We start from the raw sequence: 21,996 nt of genomic DNA on the forward strand, positions 1-21,996 counted from the left end.
CATGTGTTCTTCAAAATGTTCCAAATCAATAAGAAGTGAAGGAACAAAGCATCAATGGTCTGAGTTTCCATATATTTTTAGGCTTCTGAGAAGCCTGAGGACAGGGGGGTCAAACAATTATCTTATTTGCAATGTGACTGTGAGATGGGAATATATCACAAGCAGACAGAATCCGACTGATGCACTCGGGGTATTTATTCAGAAAACCAGTTTGTTGTAGAGTAATAATTTGCCAGACAAGCTGTGGCGGTGTTGACAGTCTGTGGAGTCTGAGGCAGAAATGAGAAATTAAAAAATGCCGTTGCAATATTTTCCAGCTAAGATTTCTCCTTGTCCTGAGATGTTCTACATAGACGTCCTGTTTACTTTGAGGTCTGCTCATTAATAAGACCAGAGCGTTGCCGACTGACCTTCCCCGGGCTCCACAAACAGTACACATAAAAAAACATAAGCGGGTGTGAGAGGAAGTGTACTGTACACAAGTCGGAGGGGAAACGCACAAGGTCCCGCGGTGATGAATGACCAGTAATCCAGTCTAGAGCATGTGGCTCGTAAACGCAGCCTACAGCCTCCAGAAGCCTGGATTCTCATCTTTGATTCACAGGACTGTGAATCTCAGGCAACTTTCCTTAGTAGAGCACAATTTATCTTCAGGACTTTTATCAGAGCTGATCACATCCAGGAAGAAAGAAGAATCCACCAGCAAGTGGCCCCCAAAACGGAACCTGACCCGAGAAAACATAAAAACTACACAAGAAAAATACAGTACAAAGTCCTCTGAGCTTTATTTTCTATGAGGGTTAAACCACCACGAACAGGCTGAGCAGAGAATCACTGAATTTAGTAAATTGAATATTTGCAAATAGCTGATTATTGATTATCCTAATATAAAAAGAGACTATGGCCTGTTTCATATGACTAAGATCTTTAATTGTCAGCGAGATAATGATGAACATTGTAGCTTAAAAGATGAATTATTGATTTTTATTCAATCATGCAGATTCAAATGCTTGATGCCTGAATCAGGGGCCTCAGCTGGAGGAGTGTTGAGTTAAAGTCACTGCAGGTTCAGTAGATTTGAACCTCAGATTAATATCCAGCCAACGTTTGACATTTTCACCAGTAAATCACATTAATTAACAACAGATTCACACACAACACGTTTCTACAACAAGGAAATTCATCAATTTAAAAACACGGCTGCACTTTCAAACACAACTTTTCTACAAATCCAAATGAATGAACATCCAAAGCGTTAAAAACCTTGTTAGATATACAGCTTCAGATAAGACGAGGAGAGACAGCCAAAGACTGATGGTTGTCACAGCAGTACAACTGGCTTCGCAGCCAGAGGTTTAACAGATGCAAAGCATACAAACAACTGTCTGCTGTGTAAAAACAGAGCTCACACGTCCAGATGCATCACAGCCCCTAACACAGACTGACACAACCAGGAGAGGTTAAATTAGACACGAGCAGTGAAGACTGGTCGGTTTACAGCTTCAAACTGAGTTGGGAAACTCTCCCACAGCTCAGGATCTTATCTGTGAGCAAATAAGTGTGTGAGACACACAATAAGAGGAACAGTGACAGTGGCCTGCAAAAGATCTGGAGTAAGTCCTAAACAGAAAGAGTGAATAACACAGTTCAATAAGTATGTGCACTGCTGACTGCTGCTAATACAAAGTTTCATCTCTGAAGTATGTGAATCAATATAAAGCTGCATGTTTAGTGATGCAAGTCTACAACGTGTGGACAGGCATTAGTCTCAGTCACAGCAGAGTCAGTTGTCTGTGCGGCACAGCAGGAACAAGGTCAGACTATGTGGCCTCCTTTTAATTCTACCTGCTGCTCTCATCTGATCTAACCTGCACTTAACCTGAGCTGCTGGAGCAAGCAGGAGGAGGCTGAGCCACCGCCGCTTCAACACACGTCCTTAAGAAGAGAAGGGGGAATTTGCAAATTACCTTTCTGTCACTGTCACAGCAGGGGGTGGGGGTGGGGGGTGGGGGGGGGCTCGAGGCAGCTCGTGAGAAGTGAAATAGTCATTCCCGCATATGCATGGAGACAGGATTCCAGCTTGTGCCACTGTACTTCATGCAGTAGCACAGTGAAGGGGTCAAACATCATGCTGTACCTGTAGTTCAGGGGGGGTTGGTTCACTGTAAATTCTATCACAGCCTAAAAATACTTATATTAAGTTTCAAACTGAGAAACCCGACCTGATGAGGACCAGATCACAGACCTGAACTAACAGACCTGAACATACTTAGAGAGAGAAGCACAAACATGTTGGACCAACAGCAGCATTACAGCCCGATAGAGGAGACACGCCCCCATCATCAGCAGCTGATAAGGTGCAGGTTACTGCTACTTAGGTCCTGAACATATTGAGACACAGATCCGAGTGCATGACCGCCTTAACAACTGAGCTACAGCTGCAAAACAGCAGCAGACAACAGTTGTCAGAAACCAGGTGTGGTGAAACCAGGAAACAGTGTGTTGATCAGACTCAGCTCGGGGCGTCACAGTAGAGGATGAACGAGGGCAGCGGGTGACGGGATTTGCCCGTCCTGTCGGTGTCCTTTAATCCCAATCATCACACATCCTGTCATTAAAAACTGTCAAAGCCAAACAGAAGACGAGCTGAGAAGAAGAAGAAGAAGATCTGTGCAGAATGAACTGGATCAGTGGGAAATTCAGCCTGAAAATGACCTTTAGCTGCTGATGATGACAAGACAGGAGGCTTTGGACGAGCCTCACGAGGAAACTGTTTGTCCTGCAATCACTCCAGTGAAGCAAGTTTGCTGCACCTAGATAAACACCACATCAACAGCTACACACACACACACACACACACACACAAAGCCTCCATTCAGCAGAGTTTGCCTCATTTGAATTTGAGGAGCTCCTGCTGCCTGCAGAATACTCTGAACACTTCTGTGATGATAATTCAAGTCACATGAACAAGATTCCTCAAGACACACACACACACACACACACACACACACACACACACACACACACACACACACACACACACACACACACACACACACACACACACACACACATAAACTGTCCAGCCTGGTGGAGTTATTAAAAACTCTTTAAAAGTTTTGCACCTTGTCAAGTCAAGCACAGACTGAAACAGGAAGTGATACTAACCGTGTACGTCACAAGTGAACATGATTAAAATAAGAAGTTGATCATGATGAACACTGAGGAGTGAACCTGACGAGCAACGAGGAACTAAACCAACTGGTGTTGGAAGGAATTAAAGCCCTGGATACTCTGGAGTCTTCAACCTGCAGCTGGTTTTCTACCAGTGGTTGAATCTCTTGGTTACTGACTCAGTAACTGAAGCTGTAACAGTAACGTGAAGCATCATCATAGGTGGGTGGGTGCTTGGAACACACTGCACACAGGCTTTTAGCTGCTCTGTGTAGATGATGCTCTTGTGTCTGAGCCTGGGACCATGTGGCTGCACAGTTGACGGGCTGCACCTTCTTCAGCCCGTGCTGCACCTTCTTCAGCCCGTGCTGCACCTTCTCCAGCCCGTGCTGCACCTTCTCCAGCCCGTGCTGCACCTTCTTCAGCCCGTGCTGCACCTTCTCCAGCCCGTGCTGCACCTTCAGCAGCCCGTCAGCTGGAGTTTGCAGCCCGTGCTGCACCTTCTCCAGCCCGTGCTGCACCTTCTCCAGCCCGTGCTGCACCTTCTCCAGCCCGTGCTGCACCTCCAGCAGCCCGTGCTGCACCTTCTCCCGCCGGGCTGCACCTTCAGCAGCCCGTCAGCTGGAGTTTGCAGCCGTGCTGCACTTCTCCAGCCCGTGCTGCACCTTCTCCAGCCCGTGCTGCACCTTCTCCAGCCCGTGCTGCACCTTCAGCAGCCCGTGCTGCACCTTCTCCAGCCCGTGCTGCACCTTCAGCAGCCCGTCAGCTGGAGGTTGCAGCCCGTGCTGCACCTTCTCCAGCCCGTGCTGCACCTTCTCCAGCCCGTGCTGCACCTTCAGCAGCCCGTCAGCTGGAGGTTGCAGCCCGTGCTGCACCTTCTCCAGCCCGTGCTGCACCTTCTTCAGCCCGTGCTGCACCTTCTCCAGCCCGTGCTGCACCTTCTTCAGCCCGTGCTGCACCTTCTCCAGCCCGTGCTGCACCTTCTCCAGCCCGTGCTGCACCTTCTTCAGCCCGTGCTGCACCTTCTCCAGCTCCGTCAGCTGGAGGACGCTGCGCCGCCTCTCAACTCTTTTCACAACTTCCTGAAACGCTGCTGTTGAACTTTGCTGCGACGCCCAGCTCCGGCTGAGCTACGTGGCTCTGCTCGACCTGCTCGCTCCGACTAACGACCTGCCGGGCGACACGGTGCCAAGAACCGGGCCCATCTTGTGAATCCCATCACGCACAGTGTGGGAATGTGAAGTCTGGGGGGGGTGGGGGGCACAGACACTGGGGCAGTGCGCAGCGCTACAGACGAACAGCAGCGTCCGTGTTCACGGAGCACGAAGCGGACAAACTGTCATTTGTGGACGTCGTCGCCGTTTTTACGCGGCGAGACCTCCGGGAAAGAGCTCACCGCCAGGCCGGGCCGCCCTTACCTGTATCTGCGGGATGCCGCCCGGACCGTCCGCTGTGTCGGGGGAGCTGTCGAAGACTCGGTCCCGGTACAAAGACCACAGCCCCACGTTGGGGAGGAAGAGAAGAGCCGCTATGAGCAGCCCGGCGAGCTGCAGCAGCCTCTTCTCCTTCCGCCTCATCTCTCCGGGAGAAAAGCGAGCGAAGCACCGGCGGCGGAAACGAGCGAGTCCCGAACCGACGCTTTTCCGAGCGGAGACAACTTTCACTCTGAGGGGGGGACGGACACCGGCGCCGTGACGCTGCACGGCGGAGAGTCCTGCCGCTAGAGGGCGCGCAGCACCGGGCCTCAGCCGGGGTGGGGGGGGGGGGACGGAGGGCTGGGAGTGCTGTGTTGTTGAAGACGTTGTTCAATATAAATATAAATATTAATATAATATCATATAATATCACATAATATAAATATTAATATAATATAATATATTAATATCATATAAATATAATATAATATAAATATAAATATAATATTACTGCAGGTCACCCACAGAAAGGTCTGATGATGCCTTCAAATGCACCTGGGAAACAGGACCCACAGAGCCCAAAACCACCTGTGTATCAACTTCTGCTGAAAAGTATAAATCCACTGATGTTCGAGTACCAGATGAGTCAAAATGCATTTATAGATTAAATCATAAAATTACATTATAATAACTGAGCTTATCTATGTTTAAAAGAGCAGTTCACTGTTTGAAAAAGAAGGAACAGAAGGACCACGGTCCTGACGAAGCAGCCAGAGTGTTTTTACTTTGGTAATTACAAACCATTACCTGAATGTTATCCAAAGAACATGACACGGGCAGTGTTAATAAAAATAAAAGGCATCAATCAGTCAGAGTGGTCTCTCTCACTGACGGGCCCACTCCTGATTCAACATGCTGAATCAGCTATAACGTCGTTAAGGATCCAGGCGGCGCCGACGGTGCAGGACACACTGCAGAAACTAGGCCAACAGGCACTCACCAGGCATGCAGCATCAGTGTGGTGCGTCAAGGCCAGTTTATGAAGTTTGACACTTGTCTCGTCTGTGGTTTTCTGTGAACTGATGTGTAAAGTATTTACTTTAATTGCCGGTTTAATTCAGAAAACACACATGCAGCCAGTCAATGGTATTTATGCACTTGACGAGAGTCACTTTGTGTTTCTTCTCTTCAGCAGCTCTTGATGCACAGTGGCAGATGCTGGCTGTTTTCTGTTTTCCACTCAGCAGGAAATAACTGTGGTAACGTCACATGAAAACTCTCGATATGGATGTACCATATAAAAGCTTCTGAACTGAGGATACCCTTCATGAACATGCTGCAGAGAAATCCCTCTTAAAGGAGTTGCTCATACACGTCAACACATAGAACAGAGCTGAACTTACAGTAAGAATCATGAAGAAACTCAGAAAGGTTTCACTAATTGAAAATAAGAATTAGTACATTCAACATGTTGGAAACGGCCTCAAAAGAAAGTTGTGCATCACACTGAAGAAGGTATTTACTGATCAGCAACCATCTGTTCTATCAGGTTTGTTCTGCTGATCCTTCAGCACAGCTGAGACGGAGCCAGTGGTGGAGGAAATGAAACCTAATTGTGTCTCTGATGAAAATCCAAGCAGCCAGCACCCCTTCTTTGTCAGCACAGAACAAAACCTCTGTGAGTGGATGAAAACATTTGGATTCAGAGTCAGAGACTTGACTTTTTTACCTCATATTTCATCTTTATCCCCAAAATGTTGACTTTGACTATTAATAAAAACGTTTCCTCTTTTACTGCCTGAAATTGACTTTGATAGTTTTTAATGGTTCTAGGAAATAAGACTCATGCCAGTCTGTGCCCTTCCTGGGCATTGGCTTAGTTTGGCAGATAGGTGAACAGTTCTTCAAATGAGAGCCGGGGTTTCAAGTTCAGGCTGTTTACTTGTTGACTTATTATAAAACCAATCAATCCAAGTTCAAACTGAAAATACAGCAAATAAATTCCTAAAAAACTACAACTGAAAACTCTCAGAGTAGCTAATTAACTGTTCGGTATTGACTACTTCAATTAGCTCAATGCTAATGCATAATAGGACTTATCATGAGCATGCTAAGAAAAAGAGTACAGCGACTGCAGAGGCACCTTTCCAATCTTCTAATTATATTACTTTTAGGCTACAGGTCATCATGTATGAGCAAAAACATAAAGGAGCATACAGATCATAGATCGTCTGGTATCCAGGAGCTAAATGATCCTAATGTTGGGTTTTCTGAGGAAAATCAGCACAGAATGAGAGGTGGGGGTGTTGACTTTCTTTTCTTCAGTGTTTGTTGCATCAGTATTATACTGGCTGCCCGTTAGCCTCACACCACCACTGTTACTATGTCTTCACATGCAACCTGCAGAGTTATGGATTTGAAAAGTGCTTGGCAAAAATCAATAGGAGTCGAGACAGGAGTGTGGCTGACACAACAAAAGGCATCAGATGCATGAGGAGAGATGAAAACGTGAAAACTATCTTGAGACCATTCAGAGATGCTGGATGATAATTCATAATATAATCTTCAGCAGAGGTTTATACAGAGCATATGTACCTTATTAGAGTGTGTGTTAATGTACCATTATTGGATTGTGTGAGAGTATCATGAGTTGAACAAGCTCTTTCTCCGGTTTGCATTTAAAATTGTTCAGTAATGATGATCAAACAAGGGAACCACTTTAGGCTGCAGATAAGGACAAAGCTAAATTAAAGGACAGGACGTGCACAACATTTCAAACGGCCACAAAAGGTTTTGGATGGAGTCATAGCTATTGGAGGAGTGTGTGAACAGCAAACTCAGACTAAAGTGATAGTAAATGTGTTGCAAAATGTGCATTAGCCCGACTGATCAACAGCTGGAAGACAAATAGACTCTGTAGGCAGAGTTATCACAGCAATACAAACTGTTGCACATACGAGAGTGTGAGAGTTATTTGAAGAGAGACTTGTACGTGTGAAGCCATCATTTAATCAACCTGTCAGCTCCCTCTTCTCTCTCGCTGCCACTTTCCATCACTAGAAGTGCTAAACATAAAGTTGAGCCTCAGTGACATGTTTCTCAAGATGAACCGTGTCCTACAGGCCCAGGTCACCCTTCATGACAAACTGATATCACTCTGCTCAGTAGTCAGTCGTGCTGGTGTTGGTAACTGTAATGTTGAGTCGTTATTATTAAGGATGCTGTACTGGAGGCGGTGTCGGGTTGAGACAATCAGGTCCAACAGATATACAGTTACTGCCTTTACACAACAGATTGGAACAGATTCAAACTGCAGATGATAGAACTGTGACAGGTTCACTTTTCAGAGTGAGAGGTGGAAAATCCAACTAATTCTGGTAATAGAGAAACGAGCTAAACATTTTTTATTTTGATATTTTAAGTGGCATTTTAAAAATGTTTTGTTACTGGCCTCAACTAGTTTATAGATGAAAACATCTTTCCACAAATCAGTAGCTTTTATTACCTGACCCAGGCGCCACCATCAGTACATTGCCAGCTGAAGTGGACTGATGCTTACTAATTGTTCATCAGAAGGCACTCAATGCCAGAATGAACACAGCTAATGGGTTTCTGCACAAAACAGTCAATCAATGGTCTGCCACCAGGAGAATAAAGGTGCTAACAGTGCTAACAGGATGCTCTGCTTTGATGCTCTGCAAATTACCTTGATTTTTTTTCTCCCCGACCTCTTTCAAATCCACATTGAGCCTGTGACACGAGCAGGAGGAGTTATAAAGCAAAGGGCTGCTCAATCAACGTAAATCCCCACCACATTCAGAGGTTGCGGGTTCATCCATAATTCATGCGAGAAGACACTGAACAGATTGAATTGTCACAACTCAGGCTGCAACAGTCGAGGAGAACGAGGGAGGAATGAGCTGCTCTCTCTCTCTCTCTCTCGCTCTCTCCGAGCATCTTGAGCAGGAAAAGAAAGAACTGGATTAGCCACTCTGGAGAGCTATTCCAATGTGGCTAATCTTTGCCCATAACGACCCTTATACATGTCTGCATGTCAAATGTGAGTATTATTGCAGGCTAAGAGCTGCAGCCGGCTGGTTTATGATACCAGGAATGAGGATTTGTTAGAATTTATTGAAGTTCAGCTGTTATAATAAAAAAAAAAATAAAACGTTGATATTAGTGGGTCAGGCATTGTTTGGAGATACTGTATCGAGCTATGTGCTTCATTCTACACGTGGGTGACATCAACAGATCAGACCAACACAGTTTTCTGTAAGTGACTGAAACTGCTCACTTTAATTTTTATTTTGCTGCAGTTCCAGTTTCTCCTCAAAATCAGAAGAACTGGGGGAAAATACCAAAATAATTAGTCCTGGACACATTTACATAAATAGTAGAGAAATACATTAAAACATGTCTGGAAATCTGACTTAATTAAATTCTCGACCTTCATAGGGCTCTCCGGTTTTCCTGTGACTCGTACAGTCCTCAGCGTCTGCTCATAATCCCATTACACTCCTACAGCAGTTCCCCTGAAGGCTTGCACGTGTTGTGCATGAACCTTCATTATCCGGACCCACAGATACCAAGTGTTCACCTGCCCATTAAGCCCATGTGATCCTAGAAACCAATTTTACTAATAGAAGTTCTGCTCAGTATGAGTGACTGAACATGTGTTTCTTGTTTCATTTTGATCAGTGGTGAAGAGAAACAACTCTGCCTTCTCCTGCCATGAAACCAATCAATGACGGCTGCATGATCGACAGCTGCGCTGCTGTAAATGGAAAGTGTGTTGCTGGCAGAGAATGTTTTGAAGTATTGTAGATTCCCGGATGTGAATCAGCAACCACTGCGGCTGGATGCTGAAACTAGTTGGTCCTAAGTTGTAGTTCATATGCAGTGATGAAAATCCTTTGTGCTTTTCTTTACATTCATTGCCAGTGAATTCACAAATACTGCTTACAGCACATAGATTATGTAAGGCGTTAGCCTGGACTGCAGTTAAAGCAGTACTACAGCACTATTACAGGTCTATGACTGCACACCCTGACGTGCCACATTGCTGCATAAACGTCCTACTCTCTGCAGGATTCATGCAATATGGATATGATTTCTTGGGACAGTAGTTGCAGCAGGTTTTGTTAATTTTATTATAAAAAGGTCCAACATCTGACCATTTTCCAGAGCCATAAGAGTCTTTACTTTGATCCAAGATCTGAGAGTCCACTAACAAAAAGGTGCATTCTGGTGCTGTATACATAAATAATAATAAGGCAGATAAACAGTACACTTACTTAAATAAAAAGTTTAAAATGGCTGATCCTAACACATAAACATAACATACCTGCCGGATGTGATTAAGACACGTGAAACCACAATTGCAAATATCTAATGTAAATCTCTGGGTTTCAATGAGTTAAATAAAATGGTAAGTCACAGCAGATAAAGTTTGGCTGCTCAAACACTCAGTTTATTCTTCCTTCATGTACAGTTGCCAGTAACACCTGTGGCACCCACTCAGGCATTTTACACCTCCCTCACCCTCTGTCCTGTGGCCACCTGTCCATTAAGCCCATATAATCTGATAGATATTGATGCAATAGAAAGGCCACAGTAGAAGTGCCTGATTAGATTGGAACATCTGCTCCATATGGCCAGCTTGGCATGCACACCGTCATCAGCCTCCACAGTCACAGTGAAACAAACAGTCTCCACTGACGGCAGTAATTCAGATTTACTAGTGGCATCTGGACTACCTGATTTTTGATGGGCTGATTCAGTGTAATCTGTCCTGGGGTTTATGGGCTGAAGATCTCTAGAGTGATTCGGAATATTTAAGTTCCCTCTTATCATGTTCTTTCAATTTATGGTGCAGAAGTAGCCGACACCGCTCGTGAGCTTTAAAAACACAAACTGACATTTTGGGAACAGTAGTTTCATTTTCATGCAGCAGATCTCGAGCACAGAACTTCAAGTACAAATACTGCTATTTTTGTCATTGTCCTTATACAGGAAAAATGCTGCTTGCATCATTTCACTGTGAAGCTATAAAACAATAACAGAAACAATAATTATTTCCCGTATGAGAAGTCAGTCCCACCTCCTCCCTCAAACAGGCTGAACATTGGACGATGTCGTCATTTTGCAGGTTGAACTTTGGGGCAAGGGGAAAAGCAGTTAAGATACTGGTAAAGACTTTAAAGTAATATTTATACTTCTAATGGATACTTCTTAGTACTTGCGCCCTCAGTTGAATATTCACTTCTACCACCGCTGGTCATGGCTAACATGATATTAAACCCGGTGTACGCATCCAGCAGAGAGCGAAACATTGTTCACCTGGTAATCTGAGAGCAAAGACTGTGGTAAAGTCACATTACAGAGTGTCGGTATCTTTTCTATTAAATCATTTTTATAAAAATGTCATTTAGCAGAGCTTCAACTAAAAAAAGAACAAACAAACTGACAGTTGCTCTGAATAAAATGAGGATATAATTGGTTTCAAAAGGAAGGGAAAGGTTTTGCTGTGTCGTACATCATTATCAACAATATTATATTTCAGTCTCCTGTGCTGCCTTGCTAATGGAAAGAGAAACCAGAGGCCAATGCTGCAAAACAAAAATATTATTGCCCTCGAGCCAGGCTGAGAAATATTATATCATCAGTGCCTGTATGTAAATAGGATGAGCAAGCACTTACACAAATATGGAAATACAAATTGATCTTAAATGAAATGCAAACACAGTCATTTGGTGTTTCCTGTCAGCGTCTGAGCTGTTTGATTTAACAGCCTGTGTACTGGCTGCACTTTAGCTCCCTAGTGACATTTAAATGCACAGCGACTTGGAAGTGTTGAGGCAGTTTTTAGACATGATATCTGTGGTCGCTGTTTTCATATCAATAACCACAGGACCCATGTTTCTGCCTGAGACAGAAACATTGCAGCTGGGAGCAATGGTATGATGCAGAAATCTAATTTAATTCAGCTAATATCTAAATCTATAGATTCTGGTGACTATGTGGTTCTATATCAGTTCCACCTTTACTGATAATTCTGCCAGTAAAACATTGTTTGTGACAAAATGTAATTATGACCAGTAGTAGTAGTGGTGCTATTACCAGAGCTGCCTGCAGTCATGGGGGCGCTATTTCATTGTGTCTAGAAAAGCCTGCCACTAATAATATGGAATTATTATTTAACACAGTGTGATTCCTCTGTCAGATCATTGTGATCTGTTTATAATATTGTATACCACCAGTCTTAACCTTTACTGTTTAATTAAATTACATTTAAAGCATGAAGAATATACAATTAAAGTTGATACATGTGGCACAACATACACTAATGACATGATTATGTTAATAATGTTCTGTAGTTTCAGTAGTACACACCAACATTTACCACAGATACAACATGCTCTGTTATTTTTCATCCTACCTTAAGCTGCTGTTGGCATTATTTTAGGGAACGTACTGACATTCGGTCATATTATGTGCTGTGGTGGTTACTACGCAGCCTTGAGATTTACAGCTGGAATCAGCCTGTTGTATGTGCATATTTGACTTTATTTCTCTGCTGAGCACAGATGTCACAAACATGTCAAGGACGCAGTCGGTAAAGAGTGAACAGGTGAGGCTGCGATGCTGGAGTGGCAGGTTCTTATCTTCTTATCGCTGAAGTTGTCATGGTGATCGACAGAATCCTGTCAGGGTCGTAACCTCTGAGAGCCAATCAGCACTGTGCGCATTCTCGTCCTTCTTCCAGCTTTTCAATAAGGACAACACTGCACAACTTACAGGTAATTTTATGTCTCACTCATTTTCTCAAAGCTCAAAAGAAAAAGCTGTATTCTATAACTTAGACGTGTGTGTAATTAGAAGTGATGATTGTATTGTGTTGGAGGAATATCTGGCAGCACCAGTATTATTACTAAGCAGCTATAAAATTCTAAAGTTATGTCTGGGCCAAGAATTATATTACATCCATTTAAATTTAATGAAAGAGATTATTATGCATCATGAATTTTAGACCTTGTGGTTGATTTGCCAAATCTATAGAGGGTCAGTTTGTTTCTTTATATGAATAAAGACTCTTTACACATAGCATGTTTTAAAAAAAACATCAAACATTTGCACACAAGTACTATTTATTATAAGTCTTTCTAATAGTAAAAAAGTTAACACATTATCAATCTGCCTGTAGACAGATAAATGACACGTGTACCATTTGACAAACAAGTGAAAGCTCCATGAACTGCACTCTTCTTTCCTCCTGCTCCTGTCATTTTTAAATAAAAATGTCTGCTGCTCAGTTTTCTGATTTCCTTCCCTTGTTGCTCCTTGTTGTAAATGTTACACCGCTATAATTGTCTTCCGCTTTAATTGTCACTAAAACACACTTTCTCTAAATGTTAATCCCTTAATCATTTCCCTTGGCATCCCATAAACTCTGATAGTCCACATACAACCTCAGTGATGTGTTCATAGCTGGAGTGATATTGCTTTTGCAGCTTGGCCCATTTCCGAGTCCCATGGGATGTCATATAATTCTCAACTTGTCACACCAGCTTTGAAGGGACCGTAGCTAAGCAAACGCATTATATTCAAACTGATTTTGGAGCTTGAACATTTTTACTAGGGGATGGAAATGCTGAAGTGCAAAAAGGAATTTAGATGTGTTTGTCTTTGCACATTGATGTTGATAATAAAAGAAAGAGAATCGTTCTGTTAGAATATCCTCACAGCTAATTTACTAGGTAGGAACTTTTCTCTAAAAGCAGATGATGGTAAGATTCCTCCATTTGGCTCACGTTAAGATACTATGGAGATCAGATCAGACATTAAGGTCTCAGTCGTTCACACTGCCCACTAGAGACTGCTGCGTAGAGACTTTTCCACAATCAGCACTTTCTTTGAGGGTCCAGGTTCTGTGTTATTGTGTAACACAGTGAAAAGAAGCAAATTATCTTGGTTATTAATCCTGTTTCTGCTCCAAATTTGTTATTATGAATGAACAAATAGCTTTATCCAGCCACAACCAGGACTTGACTGGCTGTGATACAGGTACTGCAGGCTAGCTTAAGGCAATCCCTACTCGAGCACCGTGTAGTCAACCTCCTGCAGCAAAACACTGGAGTTATACTAGAAATCAGCTGCAGCTGTGGTGTTTGGTATGAACACACCACTAACAGAAATCTAAAGTACCTCACAATCAGCAGAAAGTGAGTGTCCTGCTGTAAGAAAGCTGCACCAAACAATGTTAGATCTCCCTTCTCCACCTTGTATCTTCAGCGAAAAAAGCAGCACACAGTAGCCGGGCTGGTAAACATCATTGTGCTGTGTGCAGTTTACTGATGAGACTCTGCAGGATTTCTGGACAAAAATCTCTGTGATTCATTTGGAATCTCCAGTATGTGAAACAGCATAAATATGAGTCTCCAGCTGGAGTGAGTTGTGTATTTCTTTAGTTTTCTGTCTGTATGTCTCTGGTGGCTGATGGCTGGGTGCCTTTACTGACTTCTGACTCTTGGAATCTTTGTCTTTTGTCAGGAAAGAATGATAAAAGGTCTCTCTGAGACAAAACAGACAGTTTATTTACTCCTTATTACAAAACATACAGCAACAACCAATACAGACAAATTCAAGACCACATCTTATTTGCAGTGTGGGCTAAATAAAGCAGCATCATCACAGGAGAATCCTCTTTAATGACACCAGGGGTGAGATAAATATCATATCAACATTATACATGTGAGGGAAGCCTTGAAGGTGGAGGCCTTAGACACAACCTGTCTATTTATCATGCTGCCGTTTCATCCATCCACAGAAAGATGAGGCCCAGTTCACACCTGCACCAGGTTGGACACACCTAATGACAGACTTTAGGTGATAAGAGGGTTCCGCAGAGGTGTGACTATTACATCCTTCACATCCTTTCCTTCCTTTGTTTCCCCTAACGAGTCTATTCAGGGCATAAATTAGTGTCTCTAACCAGCTATCCTGAGACTGAAGAAGCTACTTGAGGAGTAGTGAAACATTTCAAAGTCCAGTGGCCATGACTCAACTTCCAGATAACTTCACCTGGACGACTGAGAATCGTCACCAACATGTCAACATCACACAAATAACAAAAAATAATAATTAGAAAATTCACCTGTTGCAACTGCACAGTGTCACAATAAGCTCAGGGTGCTGTGTGAAAAGTTGCTGAATTTAATTCAGTTATGACAGGACTCCCAGAAGTCCATCCTCAGCTCCTTTGTCTTACTGATGTTCAGTTGAAGGTGGTTTAGTCCACACCAGTCGACTAAACTGTCCACCACCTCCTGGTACTCTGTAACATCTCCACCCTGAATACATCCTACAACTGCATCAGAGAACTTCTAAAGATGGCAGGACTCTGAGTTGTACCTGAAGTCTGAGGTGTACAGTGCAGGCCACCAGGCATGTCTCTAACTGCCAACATGGAACAGAGAGGAAACAAGACAAACATGCAGAGAAGCCATGCTGATAGGTGTGGCTGTTCTTTGAATTTACAATAGCTTCAAAGCAACATTCAGAGTTCCTGGTGTATATTAAAATAGAAGTTTGCTCTGGGTCCGGGAGGCCGTGAGACTGGAAGAAGTTGATCTTAATGCACCAGCTGAAGGTCCTAAATCATTAAGAATGATGGTAGTTCAACATCAGTAGTCAGAAGTCAGAAGTCTTCTTTCTACAAAAGATGACTTCTTCATGCAATGTTTACAATTCAGTGCAGCATCATACTTTCAATCTAACAGTTCAGAAGACAGTATTCAGCACACAACTCATGCCCCTCACTTGTTCCTGCTTGTAAATAAAAAAAAACTTTCCTTCAAGCATTGTCTTTACGCAGAAAGACTGAATGATGAATGATGTGTCGTTGGGATTCATATGCTGTGAGTGTGTGCGTGCACGTGCGCTGCAGCAGGGACAGTCAGAGCACAATTGGTCTCTGAGGGTTTCACATTGATTCCCCCCCTGCCAGAACTGCAGTCCTGCGGAGAACTGACAGCAACATTCATCTTCTCACTGGTCATTTATCAGGACAGGGCAGGAATACAGTACAAGGTGCGAGTGTGAAGGTAGTGTGTGTGTTTGTGTGTGTGTGTGTGTAGGGTGGTCGAATACGTTTAAACAAGAAAAGCTGATTATACTGGACGAGTGTTTAAGAAGTGTCCAAGGTTATTTCGTTGCTTTTTCCTCTAACTGGGTCACTGCTGTCGTCCACATGAAGAAGCAAAGTACAACATTTAGAAACCACATTAGATCATCGTCCACTAGAGGGCAGACCATTTTATAAACTGAGTAATGGAGTTATAATAATTTAATAATTAGTAATTCAGAAGGATCTTTAAAGTGCTTTTAGCTAACTTGATCATAATAAAGAAACACGTCTACCTGTCTCTCAGACAGAAGTTCTGGTTTTCTCAACCAAACCTTTCAAACACCACAACATCAGCATCAACATGGGAGAATCTTTGCTGACCACATTTCCTGCAGCTCTTGTGCATGGAGATGTTCCCTCTACATCAGAAGGATCATTCTCTACCTTTGTTATTATGCCACCCATCCCCTGTGCAGGCTGAAGTCCTTTCTCATCTCAACTTTTACGCCCTGCTAATAGACTTCTAGCATGATCAATCAAACCTCTCCATGATCCAAAATGCAGCAACATGTAACTCTGTAACTCTGCACTGGCTTCATGTAGCTTCCCTCATCAGATTTGAAACTCTGACACTCAAACGATGGTCAACTCAGCAGCACCTTCATATATGAACAGGCTCCTTCAGGCCTACCATCCCTCTCAGACCCTTGTGGTTCACTAATCATGCACCCGATGGTTCCCACATAGATCTCAAGCGTAGTTCTTCAGCTCAGTGTTCCCACAGTGGTGGAAGAAGCTTCCTAACTCTGCCCACTCAGCAACCTCACTCCTGATATTCAACACAGTGAGGCACAAACAACTTGCATGGGCTCAGTAAAATAAATGGTTCTGTTAGAAGTAGTCTTTTAATGTTATAGGATCCTGATCATCATGGTTTCTGTAATAAATCATTAATGTGGAAATGTCACAGATAAAAGAAACATTTATACAATGATCAGGCTGAAATGAGCAATAAACTGTGTTAGAGCCATGTTTGATACTGAACTTTCCAGTTTGATGAACCAACAAGCAGCTCATGCAGGACGTCACCTTTTGTTCGCTGTGCTCTAGATTTAATTTAAACATAGCTGTGTTTAGAGAAGGGGGAAGCACTGCAGGAGGAGGCTGCTGCAAGAACGAAGCAGATGGTAACTCACCTGAGAATAGGTTGAGGAGATCAACAAAAGCTGCCCGATGTGGGATCCGTGACTTTTCTGTCAATGTGAAACAGTACTTGACTCAAGATGTTAAACCCAGGGCTTTGTCGAACATCCCAAAGCTGCTGAGGCAGGAAAAAAGGCTGCTAGACACTGGATATGCAACAATATGTTAAAGACCAGAACTCGGCTGCATTGATCTGAACGTGCTTCTGTACACTGAGCTCGCTGCTTTACAACGCTGCTTCATCCCTTTATAACACTAAGCTCTCATCACTTCACAGCTGTAGTTGGGTTGATTTAGCAGGAAGTTTTACATCTTCAGGAAAAAAAAAAGCTCACAACTTTTGATTCAAACTAAGTACAACAATAAAATAACCCCAAACTCCAGATGGACCTGGAATCCAAGGACATGTTTTATACCTTTGTAAAACAAATCTAAGTTTTTGTTCTTTACAAAATACTAAACAGAGGAGAAAAGGTCATTTCCTCTTTTGGGTGTGGAGGGATTTCTCACTGTGTGAAAGGTCTTCCTGTCCGGTCCTGTAAGATATTTTGTAGCAGCAATACACAGAGGATGTGGAGGCGTGCACCTCCTATAAGCTGCACAAACAGCTTATGATGCAACAGTTAATGTATAACAGTGGGAAGCAGTCAGAGAAACTGGTATCTGATTAATAATTCTCTCTCATACAGCTTGATTTCCAGACCAAAACAGCGAGAGAACACAAACACAAACACTTAGTATATTAATGCTGTGGTTGGGATTGAGTAAAAGGGAAACTGCATGAAAGAAATGATTCATTAATAATTGCTGCACTGCGGAGAGAAACCACAAACAGAGATTAAAGGTAGCGTTTAAATTGTTGTTTTGATGTCTTGAATGTTTGAAAAACCTTCCAAATGTTTATTTCATATCATTCATAAGGGGGTTACATGTCTCGGCAAGAGATGTTTAACATTCAGATGTCCACTAGACTGAATATTATTACTGGTTTATGGGCAATTTGGTATCTACCTCTTTCTCTCCTCAATGACAAGTTGTTGTATAAAAGCTGCAAAATGTCTGCAGGATCCCAGGAATCTACTGTGGCCACTGTTTCATTAGGGACACTGAGGCCTGTCCTTCATTATTCAAACATTTTATTTTAGAAGATTCTTTGCTAAATAAAGATAAAATGATTAATTTTAGCACTCGTGTTATATTCAGATGAAATAACATTCAGAGCATGATGTCAGGAACAAAATCCACAGAACATGAGCAAACACAAATTAAATGATATCAGACTCTCTTCAAATGTCTCTGTGAAGTAAAATACAGTATTCATAATCTCCTGTAAACTGATTGTCTTCCATTTGTTCCATTATTTCCTGAATGGTTAATGTCCCACTTTTCAGCAGCTAAGCTGTTTTCTATATCTACTACTAAAGTTACTGTAAATTACTCAAAGATTCTTGTAAAACATGAACACAAACGTATGGACCACATTCATTTAATGACAAATAAACACATTCAAGTCTGTGACACAAAGAATATGGGACTAAACTTTCTCCAGTGCAGGACTCAGCAGGAGTTGAACTCTTCTTCATCTCTTCTTATCAGAGTCTCTGCTGTTTCTGCTGAGGCAGAGAATTTGATTTTTGCCTCAGAGACACTTTCTTCTGTTCAGACTATCAGACTGTGTAAACAGCAGTCTGTGGGCGATTAATTTTGCCTATTGCAGAGAGAAAGAGGTGATGAGGGAGTAGGGGACGATATGCAGAGAAGAGTTTGCTGTCAAACAGAAATAACTCTAAAGCTGATGAAGAAGGGTGAGGAGAATTTACCACCATCTTATCCCTTCAGCTTCCCCCTGCTTTTGTTTTCAGCAATTCAAGTAGTTTAAATATTTCATCAGAGGAAAGTAGCACACGCTTTTGTTAGGATGCTAGATAGGGAGTTTAATAGTCCTGGTGTCCACTGAACAACCTGTAAGTTTAAACAGTTTAATCAAGCAATGAAGCAACAACATCAACTTTTACACCTGATCCTTCAACAACAAGCAGCAGCCTCCACACTGTGTTCAGACTGAATCAAAGTGACTTGTCGCTCGATCTAATGATTTCACCTTTAATCCAGCCGCACTTCGAGTGTCAGCATTTTATGTTTTTTACATCCTCTCTTGTACAAAGCTGATATGATCCCGGCCACATGAAAATCTGATCTCTGGAAGACATCTACCTGGAAAATCGTGTTTCTCTGGTTAATAGTTCTCTGGTTGTTGACATGAAATCAGCTTACTACACTACTCCAATTCTAACTTTAGAATTTAATTTAATGGAGCTATTAATTATTAGTTGCACAAGCAAATTGTACAGGAAAATATCATGGTATCTGTCTGTTGTGCATGAAAACCCCAAGCACACACATGTCGTTCTACCAAAGCACGGTTAAATCAGAAGATCTGTAATGTTGTTGAATGGCCAAGTCAAAGTCCCGACATGAATCCTTTACAAAATCTGAAAAAGGACCTGACGCAGACAATTCATGCAAGGAAACCAACATCATCTGTGAGGAATAGATGGTCAAGTATTTTTTTATCTAGTTTATCTAGCTCTACTGTATATTATCAGACAGTATTAGGCAGGCTATATATATATATATATATATATATATATATATATATATATACATATAAGTGTTGCTAAACTGGAGATAAAGTCCACAGTCATATTACTGGTTATTTAACATTTATCGGACCTGTGGTCTTTTTCAGTTTAATGTTTTATGTTGTTGCACCACTGTATTTCATTTCATTTCACATGCATATGAAGCATGTGAAGTGTACAGCAGAGGGAGACATCAAAGACACAGAAGGAAGCTTTAAGATAAAAAGAGAAAAGTGTAAAAATGACAAAATGCAACATAATCAACATCATAACGAAGCAGAAATGAGTCGTGGTAAAAATCTTCAAAGTCTTCCTGCTGTTTCTGTTAAAGCAGCAACCTCAGGCAAAGGTACCTTCAAATCTAACTGTTGAGTTTTAGTCTAATCAAATACAAATGTGTCATTCTGTGTTTACTGCTTTACAGCTTCGCTCATGACAAACGTATTCAAAACGTATTAAATGGACAGAAACTGTCAGAGATAACAAAAATAAAATGAGTTCACGGATACAACAGTTTTCACATCTTACTCTCTGCTTTACTTTTGGTAACCAGGAGGGTAAAGCAGAGGGGGAGTGTGTCTGCAGACAGTGGCTGCAACTGTTTGACACTCAAGAGCGATCTGAGCAAATATCGACTTCCTCCTTCAGAAAGCCTCATTTCACAGTGAGATATTCACTGTTTGAAAATGAGGCATCTGTTCCAACAAAATGACTGTTGGCATGAAAATGGAGCTCTCGTGGCAGGGGTACTGAAATTATTTGCAAAGTGGGATGTTTTAGTCACACAGCAGTAACATTTTCAAAGATGCAACGCTCCGAACTATCGAATCTTAAACAGCTCGTTTCCACGTAATTTGAAGTGCAGCGTTTGATGGTGAAACCCTCAGTTGTTCCTATGATATTCATGTGTGTCTCAGCGCGGGGCGAGGTGTATTGTTACCATCTTTACATATTTAGAGAGGCAGATAGAAAAATCTAGTTCCTCCATTTCTCTGTATTGGTCCTTTTCAGTTGCGAATGACGTTTTCTTAATCTGGGAACAGAACCCAGAAGTTCCAGTTTCACTTCAGCTCTCAACTGAAAACCTTATTGACCTCATGGTTCTTCATTAACCAGACAAAGGTTTATGACATCAGCTGTGTGATGTCACGTTTTAACCATGTTCGTGAATCACCAAGCAGGTAAAGATATGTGTTACAGTCATTCATCTGCTACAGATGCTGTGTGCCATGAAACAAGTCTCCTCATTGCATCTGCATTTAAAACACCTGATGGCAGAAAGGATTTTAAAATACTGGTGCAGAGATGAAGAACGCTGCACGCTCACTGCCCACAGCTTCCACTGGACCTTCATTCAGGTCTCTGCAGGTTTGCATAAACAGCGGTCCCTCTGTTATTTGTGGATTGACTTGGCTAGAGTCAGTCTGTGTAGCTGTTGGCCAGAACAGCAACAAGCATTAGTGGTTATTAAGGATTCTGTGTTTTTCACGGTGGCTTCTGGCTTCTGGTCCTTGTCCTTCACAGCTGCTGGTCTGGCTGAACACAGCAGGCTGAGCCGGACTGTCCATTATCCCTCATTATCGTCATACACCAACAGTGATTAATGTCACCGGGGTGCTCTCTTTCATTGCTGTAATACTCATTTAATCATTCGTTGATTTGGACAATGGGGCCCCGATCAGGCTGCCGATGCTGGACTAGAAGGGATTTGACTACACAATGGAGCATGGTGGGTAGTCTCGAGAGGGACTGTGTGAAAGGAAGCCATAGAAACAGTAAAGACTAAATTAAATCTCCTAAAGAAGTGTTCAGTGTCATTTTCTCCTGACATTAGTTCAGGATTTAACCAATGAGGTCATTTTCACCATCAGTGTGGATACGGTTCAGATCTTTTCTCTATAAACATCACTAAATCAAATAATTTCAGTGATTAAATGAATAAATCCAGTTTGGTGGTCATATCACTACAGGGTTGTAAGGTTATCTTAGCGTTAATGGACTTAAAGTAGGAGTTGTTGTGTGACTTGACAGCCACATCCTCTAACGTTTACACAGATGCAGCAGGTTAGCAGTTAGGAGGATTCAGAAGATACAGAGGAGCTGTGTACAATTCACAGTTGACCTAACATTGAAAAACTGACAGATTAGTGCTTCTGATCCGACACAAGGATTCTCTGTGGAAAAGAGTCACTGAAACATGAGTAACATGAACAGTATGCATGAAGACATCATGTATAGACAGCATCACAAATAGATAAAAAAGACTGAAGAGAGCAAAAAAGATCAAGACAGAGATTCAAACCGCAAAAATCAGAGAGTTTTAAAGGAAGAACAAAGTTAAATCTATGATTTGGTCAAGTATGACGTCCCTGACTTGAATCCAACACAACTCCTTTGGAGTAAATCCCCTCCAGCTAAGAGCAGTGAAAGGCTT

At 42.3% G+C, this 21,996-nt stretch overlaps 1 protein-coding gene across 1 annotated transcript in view; it reads right to left on the reverse strand.

The window, feature by feature from the left end:
- Positions 1-4,751, reverse strand: part of LOC113169595 (polypeptide N-acetylgalactosaminyltransferase 10-like) — a 68,352-nt gene extending 63,601 nt beyond the window's left edge. Inside the window, exon 1 of the mRNA XM_026371145.2 lies at positions 4,593-4,751. Coding sequence (XP_026226930.1) covers positions 4,593-4,751 — 159 coding nt within the window. The remainder of the gene's footprint in view (positions 1-4,592) is intronic.
- Between the last annotated feature and the right edge of the window lie 17,245 nt (positions 4,752-21,996).

Source organism: Anabas testudineus, chromosome 14, assembly GCF_900324465.2.
Source record: "Anabas testudineus chromosome 14, fAnaTes1.2, whole genome shotgun sequence".
NCBI classification, from domain to species: domain Eukaryota; kingdom Metazoa; phylum Chordata; class Actinopteri; order Anabantiformes; family Anabantidae; genus Anabas; species Anabas testudineus.